Here is a 14809-nt window from a genome sequence, read left to right on the forward strand (position 1 = left end):
CTCTAGTCTAACATCTTAATAGACACATTAATTTGAGTGTATTTCTTGTCTCTAGGGTTTTAATTATCACTAATGCTTTTTCCCTCGCTGAATTTCTTACTGTTTTCATTGAATGCCTAGAACACCAGTGGGGTAAAGTAATTAGTACCAGTCAAATAGTTGTAATGGAGCCGATTCTTTCTGTGCATTTGTAGTCTATTGAGTCTCTGTTTCCATACAAAGTAGGTTTTGTTCTTCTAAGTGTTAGCCACCATCAGAGTTGGTACTAATGCAGGAAAATGCAATTCAGTCCTCTTACTAATTGGAAAAGGCTGTATCTGCATGCAGAGTGATTTACTAAAACAACAGTGTCTTTTGAATGCTTCCTTGTAAGACATTTCCAATGAGACCATTATGCACAAAACATGCTTCTAAATCAATTTCAATATCGGGCAACATTGACATGAATGTAAATCTCTGCTGACTACATAATGAACTTGAAAGTGATAGGATTTTTAATAATTCTTGGTCTGCTCACTGTAAATTAGGCACTGATGCCCCATCCTGAAACAAATGGTTTTATAAACTGAATCAATAGGTGTTTTGTGAATGATCTCTACTTTTTAGTAGATCTCAGGTCTAAGAGTTATGTTTGTATTAAAAATGAATTCAGTCTTCACTGATAACCTCTCTACCCACATGCATTGCAACAGATCATCAGCTGCACACTGCTACCTATCCTCTGGGTAGGTTTCTCCTAAATGGGTCATCTTAGAATGGGGTGGCCCAGGACATCCAGAAGTGAAAATCTAACAAAGAAAAATCTCTAGAATAGGATTTCAAGATATGCCATACATACAGTCAGAATCACCAAATAAATAAGGTTAAAACAATAACAAAAAAACTCATAAAACAAAGACTTTATATGAGATTTGGTCCATGACACCTCCTTTCCTTCCAACTGTCTCATGAGACTAACCTCCCCTTCTCCCTCTCCCTCTTCCTCCCCCTGTCCCTTCCCCTCCCCCTCTCCCTCCCCCTTTCCCTCCCCTTCCCCTCTCTCTCCCCTCCCCCCTTCCCTCCCCCTTCCCTCCCCCTCCCCTCCCCCTCTCTCTCTGTCGCTCTCTGTCTCTCTGTCTCTCTCTGTCTCTCTCTCTCCCTCCTAAATCGCAGCAACATTTGACATTAACTTCCCTTTCTTCTCTCCACTTTCACATACTCCTCTTGATTGCTGCTATATGCTTCTATATGTATATACATGCACATATATGCAGATGCATATATTCCTAAATATAACCTGCTGAGTCTGAAGAATGCTACTCCTATGTATGCTTCTCATTGAAATAAGAAAGGTCAGGTTGCCCTGCCCTCACCCTTGGGAGTCACCTTTGCCTGGAAACAGATGGCTGTTCACTACTCTTGAAAACAGGGCTTATTTTTTACAATACCAAAAATGGCTCTGGCCCCTTCCTGCCAAGAAGGGGTCTTGGTGTGTACACAGGGCTTGATTCCTCTGTAGGATGGCCTTGCTGACGGTTTACAAGATCAAAGGTTAAAAGCCCTTCACCTGGTGTGATATAATCTCAGCCCTTGACTTTAAAGACCCTAATCCTGATCTTTCTGGCTGCCAAGAGTTTTTCCAGTCTCTACCCTGTTTTCCTGTAGCATACTAGGGGCGGGGGTAATAAACTCTTCATTGGCTTAATAAAGTATGGTGATTTGTAACATTCTGGAGTGGATTACATCATTCAGGACTTTTGGTATTAGATAACCAGGTGGTGTGCTCTTCCCTGGGAAAGACTATTTCTCACACAAAACTATCTTTTAATAAGTTAGCTTTCCTTTCCTTTTAATTTTTTAATTCAAATAAATGTCTTTTTTTTTTTAAATTTCAGACTCCTGTAGTTGTGAAAAATGAAATCACATTTGACTTATTTTCGCCAAATGAACATTTACTCTGCAGTGAGGTAGGTAAGGCCACAGGGCCCACTGTCCCCACTGAGGGATGGCTTCATGGCCAGTCTATGTAAACAGCTCCTGTGCATCCACTTGCATTTACCCTTGTTCATCCTTGAGTCATGGTACAATTGAGTGGGTTTTTTGTTTTGTCTTGTTTGATTTTTTTCCCCAAACTTTTTTGAAGTGTAGCTGTCAATTGAAAATTGTATCTACTTATATATATATGGTACATATTTTAGTGATTCAATATACATACACACAGAATGATCTTTTTATTCATCAAATTAAGAATGTTTGCTTTTGTGGTTTAGAACGTGTAAAATCAACCATTTTAGCATGCTTAGTCTAAAAATTCTTAGTGTTATCTGAAGCAGTTAGCTGTCTCCCTCCACACAGAGATGTGTGTATGCATGCATATACTCGCTAACGCAAAGTCAGTATCAAGTCAATGTTTCTATGTCTTTTAAATTTATGTTATTATGTCATATCAGGAAAACAAAATCAAGACCTATTACTGTTTCTGTAATTCAGAAATCAAAATGATGATTATACTGTGTGTAAAATTTGTTATCACTCTTAAAAAATATTTTTATCATATTTCACTTAAAACGGCAGCATCATTTTAAAATAACCTATCAATACTAGGGGTTTTTGCTGTTTTGCATTCAGCTTATGAGGTGGATTATCAGCGAAATATATGCTGTATGGAAGATATTCAATGGAGGGATTCTGAGCAATTACTATAAGGGAAATTCAGGAGAGCTTCCTATTCTGCCGTGGAAACCCTGGGAACACATATATTCTCTCTGCAAGGCCGGGAAGGGCCACATGCCCTTGTTCAACAGCTACGGGAAGTATGTCATAAAGCTTTACTGGATGGTAAGTCACTCAAGCCTCTGTGCATTTGAATTCATTAGCCCTTCCTATAAAATAAGAAACCAGAATGAAAGCAACCACTGTGTTTCATCCTCTCAGGCAGTCTTGGATTTTCTATAGGAAGGTTAGCCTTCTCTGGCAGATTTCTAGGAGTCTGCAGCCAGACTCAAGGTGGCCTTCCATGAGTTCCAGCGATCCTTCAGTGGTCTCATCCAAAGCTTTGCCACAAGCGCTGAAACTCAGCGATTTCCACATGGGTTGTTTCTGTCAGCATGGTAGAAATTGGTGGCTACGTGGTTTTCCAGTTGATAAAAATCTGCTGTCTTTCAGCTGGGGGAAGAACTTCTACCTCTTTTGAAGAAACCTCCAGCTAGGAGGGCGCGTCATCCACACCAACATGTGTGTGCGTTACCATTATTAAACAATTTGTAAGTTCTTTCAGACAAGATATACTCTCCCCACCTCTGCCTTCTTGTCCATTTTCAGACACAAACCTTTTTTGCTTTTTTTTTTTTTATTTTGAAAGTTCTTCTCCAGTTCTGATGCCCTACTCATATTTGTCTATCCTTTGCTTCACCCTGGGAAGCTTTAGAAAATACCCTTGGCTCCCTTCCGCTGTGCTGTCATCGTGATCTGCGGCGGATGCGGTTTTACCCCGCGTTACTGGTCCTCCTGTACACTCTCCTCTTCTGTAATGCTTTCTTTCCACCGCAGAGCAATTTCCTTTTTTGGTCTTGTTAAGGAGATCCTTTTCCTTCCTCTCACGAGTCTCAGCGCCTTTTTCTTTGTGTCTTCTTAGAGGTAACATATTTCCTCAGAGCCTCTAATGTTTAAAACTCTGATTTTTTTTTTTAACTGTCTTTAGTGATACATGCCTGATAGCTCCCAAACTCAAGAGGCAGAAGCAGGGGATCCTGAAGTTCTAGGCCTTTCTGGGCTACAGAGTAGGTTCAGAGCTACTGTGGGCAATGAGGCCCTTTCTCAAGATAAAAGTTAAAGAAAAACAAACCCAGTCAAGCATGGGAGCTAAATGGTAGAGAGCTTGCCTAACTGTAAAGTTCTAGGTTCAAGCCTTCCGGGCCCCAGTGCTATAACACTAAGTAATTAATTTTGACTTTCATACCAGAATCTTGTTTCTCAGGAAAGTCTTCACATTGTGTTCAGCCTGGATTCTCAGCTAGTTGTACAAGGTTCTTTGACATCCATCAGACAGCAAACATATTGGGTGACACTGGAAAAGTGCATAGAGCACAGAGACTGGCTTCCACTTCCATCTGGCTATGATGACAGGATGCAGGGACATGTAGCATCTTCCCAAGTACCTTATGATTTCCATATTGCTTTGGCTTCCAAGAAAGAAAGAAGCAATGCAGCTATTGCTTCCCACTTGAGGTATAGAATAGTGTGGCCAGTCTCCCTCTGTCTCTGCACATAGTGTGGCCAGTCTCCCTCTGGCTCTGCGCATAGTGTGGCCAGTCTCCCTCTGTCTCTGCCCTCTCATCAGCCTGGAATAAACAGATAAGATATACAGTGAAGCCAATAATCTATCCCAGTTGTTAACAATATATTTATGTGAAAAATGTTTTTGTTTTTATTTCTCACTGAGCTTTGTATTTTCATTCACACTATTTTGTAATTTAAAGTTTCTAGGACCAGGGGCTACAGCAAAATGCTTGGGAACACTACGTCTGTTTCCCATGTCCTTTCCCCAGCACTTCCTTGACCTCCGGAAGCCACCTAGGAGAAGAGGCTGCAATTCTGTTTTGCTTTCTGCTGTGTCTTTTTGAGCCTGGGTCTCATGTACACTGGCTGGCCTTGGGCTCCTGTTGTAGGATGGCCTTGGACTGTCCCGTTCCCACCTCTCATCTGACAGAATGACTGGCATCGTCCATTAAGGAACACTTACAATCCTCCTTTTAAAATAAATTCTGCATGCTGCTCCATCAATTCAGTGTAGTGAACAGCACTTTCAAGATGTAAAACAATGCCAATGGAGAAATCTTCTTCTATTCCTCAGTTACTGTGTCCCCCAAGGAAATAACTATGCTTAATTTTATTATTATTTCTTATTTGCTTAGCAGACAAATTCAATGACTACTAACAAGTTCAAGACAGAAAATCTGAGTTCTTTGAAATACTAGCATATTTAGACAATCATAGTCATGATTCGTGTATATTTTCCTATTTATTTATTTATTTATTTATTTACTTACTTATTTATTTATTTAATTCACTTTACATTTCAATCATTGCCCTTCCCTCTCAGTCCCTCCCAAACCCCCATCCCTTCCACCTTCCTCTTCTCCTTTCAGAGGATGGAGGCCCCTTCTGGGTATTTCTCTACCCTGGCACTGCAGGGTTAGGCACTTACCTCTCCTACTGAGGTCAGTTAGGGGAACTGGATCCACAGGCAGGCAACAGAGTCAGGGATAGCCCATGTTTCAGTTGTTGGGGGACCCACATGAAGACCAAGCTGTACATCTGTGCAGGGGGCCTAGGTCCAGCCTAGGCATGCTTTTGTGTTGGTGGTTCAGACTCTGGGAGTCCCCAGGAATCCGTGTTAGTTGACTCTGTTGGTCTTCCTGTGTAGTCCCTGTCTCCTCTAGGTCCTCCAATCCATCTGCCAACTCTTCCACAAGACTCCCCATGCTTTGTCTAATATTTGGCTAGGGGTCTGTGGCATTAGTTTCAGTCAGCTGCTTGGTGGAGCTGTTATGAAACTGCCAGAGGACAGTTATGCTAAGGTCCTGTCTGCAAGCATGACACAGCATCATTAATAGCATCAGGGATTGGTTCTTGCCCATGGGATGGGTTTAAAGTTGGTTGGCCATTCCCTCAATCTCTGTTCCATCTTTGTTCCTGGACATCTTGTAGGCAGGACACATGTTGGGTGGAAGGTTTGTGGGTGGATTGGTATCTTGTCCCTGCATTGTGATTCCTCCCTGGCTATTGGAGGTGAATGCTCAATGTCTCCCACTACTAGGAGTCTCAGCTGGAGTTACCCCACAGACTCTCTGGAGCGTCCTCCGACCCGGGTCTCTGGCCTTTCCCCCACCCCCACAGATCTCCATTCCCTTCCCCCACTCTCCCTACATGTGACCCCTCTGTACGTTCCTTGCCTCATTCCCTCTCCCACCCAGTTTCCTCTTTCCGTTCACCTCTGTCATCTATTTTATTTCCCCATCGAGTGAGATTCAAGCATCTTCCCTTGGGCTCTCCCTGTTAGTTGGCTTCTTTGAGTCTGTGGATGAGAGTGGGTGGGTATCCTGTGCTTTATGACTAATATTCACCTGTAAGTGGACCACGTACATTCCACGCATGTCCTTTTGGGTCTGGGTTACCTCACTTGGGATGATTATTTTCTTATTCTATTCGTTTGCCTGCAAGTTTCATGATGCCCTTGATTTTAATAGCTGAGTTGTATTCCATTGTGTAAACGAACCACATTTTCATTATCCATTCTTCAGTTGAGGGACATCTAGGTTGTTTTCAGTTTCTAGCTATTATGAATTAAGCTGCTATGCATATAGTTGAGCAAGTGTCCTTGTGGTTTGGTGGAGCAACTTTTGGGTATGTGTCCAGGAGTAGCATAGCTGGGTCTTGGGGGACAACTATTCCTAAATTTTAGAAAGAGCCAAATTGATTTCCAGAGTGGTTATTACAAGTTTACACTCCCACCAGCAATGGAGGAGTCTTCTCCCTTGCTCCACATTTTTGTCAGCATATGCTATCTATCACTTGAGGTTTTTATTCTAAACATTCTACTGGGTATAGAATGGTTGGAATCTCAGTCATTTTGATCTGCATTTCCATACTGATTTAATGATGTTGAACATTTCTTTAAATGCTTCATGGCCACTGGAGATCCATAAGGTTGAGAATTCACTGTTAATCTCTGTACCCCATTTTTATGTGGGTGATTCACTTTGTTGGTATCTAACTTCTGGAGTTCTTTGTATATTTTGTCCCTCTGTCAGATGTAGGGTTGGTGACAATATTTTCCCAATCTGTAGGCTGTCATTGTGTCATTTTGGCAGTGTCCTTTGCCTTAGAGAAGATTTTCAGTTTCATGAAGCCCCATTTATTTTTATTATTTATTTAATTTAAAAATAAAGTTTCACTTCTTAAATACCATGTTAACTAGATCAATCATATTATTAGGGGGAACTTTTTGTTTATAACTACAAACCAAGTTTTTCTTCAAGAAGAACTTTTTTCTCCCCAGCATGTACTCTATCGCACTTCCTCTTCAGAAAAGAGCAGGCTTATTGCTCTAGCTAGGGCTTCAGGTTCTGTGTTAGAGAGATAGGGGGAGAGTAGACAGCCATGTCTTGTCTCTGATTTTACTGGAATCGTTTGACTTTCTCTCCATTTAATTTGAAGTTGGCTATTGGCTTAGTGTATATTGTCCTTATTGTGTTTAGATATATACTTGTATTCCCAGTCTCTCCAAGACTTTTAGAATGGAGTGGTGTCATATTTTGTCAAAGGCCTTTTTATTTTAGTATAATTAGTGAGTATTGTTAAAAATTCTTCTTTCATGGGAATCAAGTTGGCCACTTCATAGGATGGTTTATAATTAAAATGTGAGAGGAGACCCACCATGACTATTTTTTATTGTGACAAAATATGCCAATATTTTAACATACTGTTTTAACCATTTAAGGGTACAGTTAAGTTGTGTTCAGTATTTTCACAGTTTGTGAAAATGATCACTACTTATTTCTGGAATATCTCATCATTGGAAGTGGAGACTTTGTTTTCAGTGGATGATGGCTACCCATTACTTCCTGAAGCACCACTTAGTGGGCACTTTCTATTGCTATGGGACTCTTAATTTCATTTTTATTGTTGTAATAAATTATGTGTATTTGCCTGAATATTTTTTACAGATTCTAGTTTGCCATTGGAGAAATGCCAAGGCTTGTTTTCTATATTAAAAATTAGATAATTATCTAGGAGCACTCAAATATTGAGATTGGAAATATAAGATTAGTAAGCTTATGTCTGTATCAACACTAATAATTAAAGTTATATTTAAAGAATTTAAAATATATGTAGAATATAAATTTTTATATGAAAATTGTATTATGTTCAATCTTATTTTAGTCAAGTCATGTTTTCATTCTGCTGTTTGAAACATATTTACTTTATTATATTCTCATAGACCATCCAAAAGAAGGAGCAGTATTGGTATCGCAGTAGACATGCTATAATAATATTTTTCAGAACCTAAAATAGTCAATCAGATTAGTTCTGAAAACTGCATCTCAGTTTTCTAACAGAGGATGTTAATATCAGTTCTTCTTTCATAGAAAGGTAAAAGTTAGTGGAAATATGTAGTGATGTCTCTGGTGAGATGTGCACAGACCCGTCAGTCATTTCACGGACACTGCCTTGCTTTCTTCTCATCTTTAGGGATGCTGGAGAAAGATAACTGTTGATGACTTCCTGCCCTTTGATGAGGATAACAATCTATTGCTTCCAGCTACAACCTATGACTTTGAACTCTGGCCAATGCTACTGTCGAAAGCTATCATTAAGCTGGCAAATGTTGAGTACGTAAAGAGAAATTATCACTTATTTGTGGGAAAATAGTGGGGCGGGGCCAATGACATCTATGCTGACAGCCTTTAATAAAATTATCTCAAGGAAATCTTTCCTTCTACACAATGTAAGCTTTCAGATATGAAAGTTACTGTGACCACAGCATGGGTTTAAAGTATTGGCTTAACTGAGGAAAAGACAAAAAGCATCCCAAGAAAACACACTCAAAACAATTCTGTACTCTCTGTTTTCTTACTAGGAATGCAAAGCATATCACAGAAATTGCTTCATCAATTAATCAGAGAAATTGTTTCTTTGGGGAAAATATTAAATCACTTAAATGTTGAATAATATATACTCAGATCTAATTAATGGTTTTAAATCTGCATTTGCAGCCATAATGTATAAACCTTAGAAAGACATGAGCTCTTAGAAGGATGCCAAAGTTCTCTTTAGGCGTTTGCTGCCATCGCTCACATGATACCATCATGTTGAAAACTATTCCTTTCTTTCAGTATATTTGCAAAATATGCTTGTATTTATCTTCCTGCGAGACTTTTGCACCGCCTCATAGGAGTCAGCCACGTCCTACAGACAAGCCTGTCTTCCATTTCAGGACAAGTCACCCTGAAAGCAAGGCTCAGATTCTGGAGTTTGGTGTGATGGCAACTGTGCACTCTCACACACACTGCACATGCCTGAATCCAGAACCCCCTGCCGTGTGCCATAGCAACCAAATAGGCCCTGTCTGTCGGCCTGCTGCTGAAAGCTCAGCCCCTCCCTTCTCTAAGGATCATGAGCAACAGGGTTCCGATGGCAGGGCTGCATTGTGCGGACAGTCTTCTGACTCTGCTTCTTTGAGTTTCTCAAGAATACATAGCAAAGCAGCCACCACATTGCCAGCCTCCTCCTCAGCCTTCTTGGTTACCCTCAGTTCCTCCTGACAATGTGTTTCACTCAGTTTTCAGTTCAACATTTCAAAGGGCTTATTGATTTATCTCTCCAAAACTTTTGCCCAGATTATTTTGTTTCTTTTGAGTAGATAAATATTATTAAGTATTTCCACCAGCCACAGTTATGTCTGTTTGGCAAAAATAAGCATAATGCTCTTGGTGTCACTAAGAATTGGAGCTGCCAGGCTGGTGAAGCATTGAATAGACGACCTGGATAGCTGCGGCAGCATTTCATTAGTTGTCAAGCCATGGTTCAGTAGAATTCATTAAGAACATGACTAATAGAGTTATTCCTTTAAAATAAATAAACAAAGCCAGTTTGAACATAAAAGACTAATTGAAGTATAGTATATTTTTAAAAGATTTCTAGTGCGACCTGCCTTACATGACATCATTTATATTTTTCTATAAATTCATCTCAGATTTGATTTTATATGTGAGGGTTAGCATTCTACAGACAAACCTAACTGTGGTGATTTACATATCCACGTGGAATATGGACAGAAAAGAGCATCATTTCCATAAGGCTTGCAACGTTGCTTTTAGAATGAAACTGCCAGAGGCGTTTATGGACTACAGTGAACCATACACCGTGTGTATGTTGTCTTTGAGAAATATAGAGGCATCAGAATCCATTAAATAAGCCTGTGCAAACCATAAACGGTGGGCTGTATAACTGACAGGCTGTGAATTCCCTCCAAAGGAAAGGATGTGTCCTGTCAGTCCGCAATGATAACACTATGGTTGGCACAGGGTAAGCTGTACCTCTACTCTGGGGTGGAAGGCTTTCTATGACTCCTTCTATTTCTTTAGGCATTATGGGACTGTTTAGATGATCTACTTGGTCCTGATTTAATTTTGGTATTTGGTATCTGTCTAGGAAATTGTCCATTTCCTCCAGATTCTCCAGTTGTGTTGAGTATAGGCTTTTGTAGTAGGATCTGATGATTTTTTGAATTTCCTCAGTTTCTGTTGTTATATCTCCCTTTTCATTTCTAAGTTTGTTAATTTGGATACTTTCTCTGTGCCCTTTGGTTAGTCTGGCTAAGGGTCTATCTATCTTGTTGATTTTCTCATAAAACCAGCTCCTGGATTTGTTGATTCTTTGTATGGTTCTCTTTGTTTCCACTTGACTGATTTCAGCCCTGAGTTTGATGATTTCCTGTCTTCTATTCCTCCTGGGTGAATTGGCTTCTTTTTGTTCCGGGGCTCTCAGGTGTGTCGTTAAGGTGCTAGTGTATGCACTCTCCATTTTCTTTTTGGAGGCACTCAGGGCTATGAGTTTTCCTCTTAGCACTGCTTTCATTGGGTCCCAAAGATTTGGGTATGTTGTGCCTTCATTTTCATTAAATTCTAAAAAGTCTCTGATTTCTTTATTTCTTCTTTGGCCAAGGTGTCATTGAGTAGATTATTGTTCAGCCTCCATGTGTATGTGGGCTTTCTGTTGTTTTTGTTGCCATTGAAGACCACTCTTATTCCATAGTGATCCGATAGGAGGCATGGGATTAGTTCGATCTTATATTTGTTGAGGTCTGTCTTGTGAACAATTATATGGTCGATTTTGGACAAGGTACCATGAGGTGCTGAGAAAAAGGCATATTCTTTTGTTTTAGGGTGAAATGTTCTATAAATATCAGTCAAGTCCAATTGGTCCAAAGCTTCAATTAGTTTTATTGTGTCCCTGTTTTTTGTTTTCCTGATCGGTCCATCGAGGAAAGTGGAGTGTTGAAGTCACCCACAATTATTGTGTTAGGTGCAATGTGTGCTTTGAGCTTTAGTAAAGTTTCTTTTACGAATGAGGGTGCCCTTGCATTTGGCGCATAGATGTTCAGAACTGAAAGTTCTTCTTGGTGGATTTTTCCTTTGACCAGCAAGAAGTGTCCTTCTGTATCTCTTCTGATGACTTTAGGTTGAAAGTCAATTTTATCTGATATTAGAATGGCTAATCTGGCTCGTTTCCTGTGACCATTGGCTTGTAAAATTGTCTTCCAGCCTTTTACTCTAAGGTAGTTTTTGTCTTTGACATTGAGGTGTGTTTCCTGTACGCAGCAAAATGTAGGGCCCTGTTTCCTTATCCAGTCTGTCAGTCTATGTCTTTTTATTGGGGAGTTGAGTCCATTGACGTTAAGAGATATTAAGGAAGAGTGATTATTATTTCCTGTCATTTTCGATGTTATTTTTATATTTGAGTGGTTATCTTCTTTTGGGTTTAATGAAAGAAGGTAACTATCTTGCTTTTTCCAGGGTGTTGTTTCCCTCCTTGTATTGGAGTTTTCCTCCTATTATTCTTTGCAGAGCTGGGTTTGTAGAAAGATATTGTGTAAATTTGGTTTTTTCATGGAATATCTTGGTTTCTCCATCTATGGTGAATGAGAGTTTTGCTGGGTATAGTAGTCTTGGCTGACATTTATGTTCTCTTAGAGTCTGCATGAGATCTGCCCAGGATCTTCTAGCTTTCATGGTCTCTGGTGAGAAGTCTGGTGTGATTCTGATAGGTCTTCCTTTATATGTTACTTGGCCTTTTTCTCTTGCTGCCTTTAATATTCTTTCTTTGTTTAGTACATTTGGGGTTTTGATTAATATGTGACAAGAGGTATTTCAACTCAGGTCCAGTCTGTTTGAAGTTCTGTATGCTTCTTGTATATTCATGGGCATCTCTCTCTTTAAGTTGGGAAAGTTTTCTTCCATAATTTTGTTGAAGATATTTGCTGGCCCTTTCAGCTGTAAATCTTCACTCTCATCTATACCTATAATCCTTAGGTTTGGTCTTCTCGTTGTGTCCTGGATTTCCTGGATGTTCTGGGATACAAGCTTTTTGCATTTTGCATTTTCTTTGACTGTTGAGTCAATGGTTTCTATGGTATCTTCGGCATCTGAGATTCTTTCTTCCATCTCTTGTATTCTGTTGTTGATATTTGCATCTATGGCCCCTGATTTCTTCTCAAGGTTTTCTATCTCCAAAGTTGTCTCCCTTTGTGATTTCTTAGTTGTTTCTAATTCTGATTTTAGATCCTGGATGGTTTTGCTTAGCTCCTTCACTTGCTTGTTTGTGTTTTCCAGTAATTCTTTTGGATATTTTTGTGTTTCCTCTTTCATGACTTCTGCTGTTTGACTCACTTTCTCGAACTGCATTTCTTTAAGATTTTTTTTTTGTTTCTTCTTTATTGACTTCTATCTCTTGAGCCTTATTCTCCTGAATTTCTTTAAGTGATTTTGTGTTTCCATTATACCGGTTTCTATCTTATTCATGTTCCCCTGTATTTCTTTAAGAGATTCATTTATGTCCTTTTTGTGTTCTTCTAGCAGCATCATGAACAGTGATTTTAAATCCAAATCTTGTTTTTCTGGTGTGTTTGTGTAACCAGGACTTGCTGTTGTTGGAGAGTTTGGATCAGACGCTGCCATATTGTCTAGATTTCTGTTAGTAGCATTCCTGTGTTTGCCCTTTGCCATCTTGTTATTTCTGGCGTTAGTTGGTCTTGTCTCTGGCTGCTATTTGTGCCTCCTGTGAGGCTATATGGCTATTTCTGCAACACTGGATGGCTGGGCTTCCCCTGTTACAGATTGCTAATGCACTGCCCTCCTCTTGGGTGCCCTTGCAGCCCTACTGTGCCTTGCCCCAGGTTGTCGGTGTGAACCAGGCAGTGCCCGTTTGCTCCTTCAGTGAGCGCTGATGGTCTATGCTGCTGCAGGACCTTTACCGAGTGCTGGTCACTCTGCTGGGCAGCCGATCTCCCAACCTGGTTGGTGCACACAAGGCTAGCCTAACTGCTGAGGCCCTGAGTCTAGGCAAAAGCCTGGCAGGCTGAGGCCCGAGCAAAGTTCCCCTAGGGCTATGACTGTTAATTGGGTCTGTCAGGTGGCCAGGATAGAGGAGTGCTCGCGCTCCCTGAAAGTGCTGGGAGAGTCTGCTGGGCTAACAACCTCCTGGCTGGGTCAGCACACAGATGGCCCACCGAGCAGCCTAGGACCTGGGGGCAGTCCAAGGCCTGTCCATCTTAGACCCCCCGCTATGTTAGCCTCGGGCTATGACTCTTAGCTGACTTTGCCTGCTAGAACTCTCTGGCGTCCTGTAGTCAAAATGGCGGGGAGCGTGCGCCGGGCCAAGCAAACAACCTCCTGGCACACAGATGCCTCCCCCCGCCCCCCCAACAGCCCAGGGCCTGAGTGCAGGCCAACGCCCATCGGGCTTAGACCCCCCCCCCCCCCCCCCCCCCCGCTTTGTTGGCCTTGGGTTATATTTGAGTACTTCAGTCTGTCTGTGGCACCTGAGATCCGAGATGGCGGAAAGACTCTCGTAACTGACTGGCGGGAGGCAGAGTTCTGAAGTGGCTTCTGTGGGGTGAAAGGCGCTATAAATCTGCCACCACTTGCAGCCCAGCTGGTCAGCAAAGGTCAGTGGTAGTGGGGCGCAGGGCCTGCCTGGACCCTGTCACCTTGGTTCCAATGCTGATGGCCCTTCCGCTGCTGCCACTGCTGCCTCTGCTTTATGTTTAGCAAATCAATGGAAATTTTAGAACTTTCAAACAAATACTTCCTAAAATGTGATTCCCTTGTCCAAAGAAAACAACAAAAATCATATCTTCATGCTTTCAAAATACATTTAAAAGTATAATATTAGGTCTATTCAGGCACTGTTTACTAACGAAAGCATTGAGCTTATAAGATAGCATTTCTTTATGGTGTGCAGCCGCTGGGAGGTCCTGCATTAATTGCTATGGTGCTCTGTAGAGTGTTTCCTACTCTTTATTTACTGCTTTGTGTTTCCAAATGTTGGTGATTGTAATACCACGTATTCTTTTTTTCCAGCATCCATGTAGCACACAGGAGAGAGCTAGGAGAACTCACAGTAATCCACGCTCTTACCGGGTGGCTGCCTGAAGTCATCCCTCTTCAGTAGGTTTTTCAAAAAGATATTCATTCATCTGTTTATTATCTGTCTATCCATCTACCCACCTATCTATCTATCTATCTATCTATCTATCTATCTGGTGTAGGGAGTGGTGTGCCAAGGTATACCTGTGGAAGTTAGAGGGCAATGTGTGGGTTCTAGGGATCAAATTTAGATCAGAAGGAATCACAAGAAGCACCACTTACACGCTTGGCTATCTCGTCGACCTTTCTTAGGTAGATTTAAAGACTAAGTTGCTCATATTTTTTTTCTTTCCAACATTTCTTTAAGATGTTCTTTAAGATTAATTCAAGAATGGCCACGATTTACAAAATGATTGGGAGCACAGCATTTTATAGTATCATTTAAAATGCCTTGTAAGTTTTAGGGTCAGTTATTCTTCCTTATGTAGCAGAGCAATACACTAGATTGCTTGTTGAATGAAGGCTAGAGTAATCATAGAGCAGGCAATCAAGAAAAATCTGTTTGTCCTTATCTATCTGCAAGACTTATGCCCCCAGAGCACAGTAGGCAGGTCTGCCATGTGGTACAGAGAAACCTTCCTTCAACTACTGTTCTTGTGGCACAACTCAACATGCCAATG

General features: G+C 40.9%; 1 protein-coding gene across 1 annotated transcript in view; it reads left to right on the top strand.

Moving 5' to 3' along the window:
• The window catches only part of Adgb (androglobin), a 132588-nt gene that overhangs the window by 22886 nt on the left and 94893 nt on the right, over positions 1–14809 (top strand). The window contains exons 4-7 of the mRNA XM_052169749.1: positions 1875–1946; positions 2608–2817; positions 8233–8372; positions 14124–14210. Coding sequence (XP_052025709.1) covers positions 1875–1946; positions 2608–2817; positions 8233–8372; positions 14124–14210 — 509 coding nt within the window. The remainder of the gene's footprint in view (positions 1–1874; positions 1947–2607; positions 2818–8232; positions 8373–14123; positions 14211–14809) is intronic.

Source organism: Apodemus sylvaticus, chromosome 23 (assembly GCF_947179515.1).
Source record: "Apodemus sylvaticus chromosome 23, mApoSyl1.1, whole genome shotgun sequence".
Lineage (NCBI taxonomy): Eukaryota > Metazoa > Chordata > Mammalia > Rodentia > Muridae > Apodemus > Apodemus sylvaticus.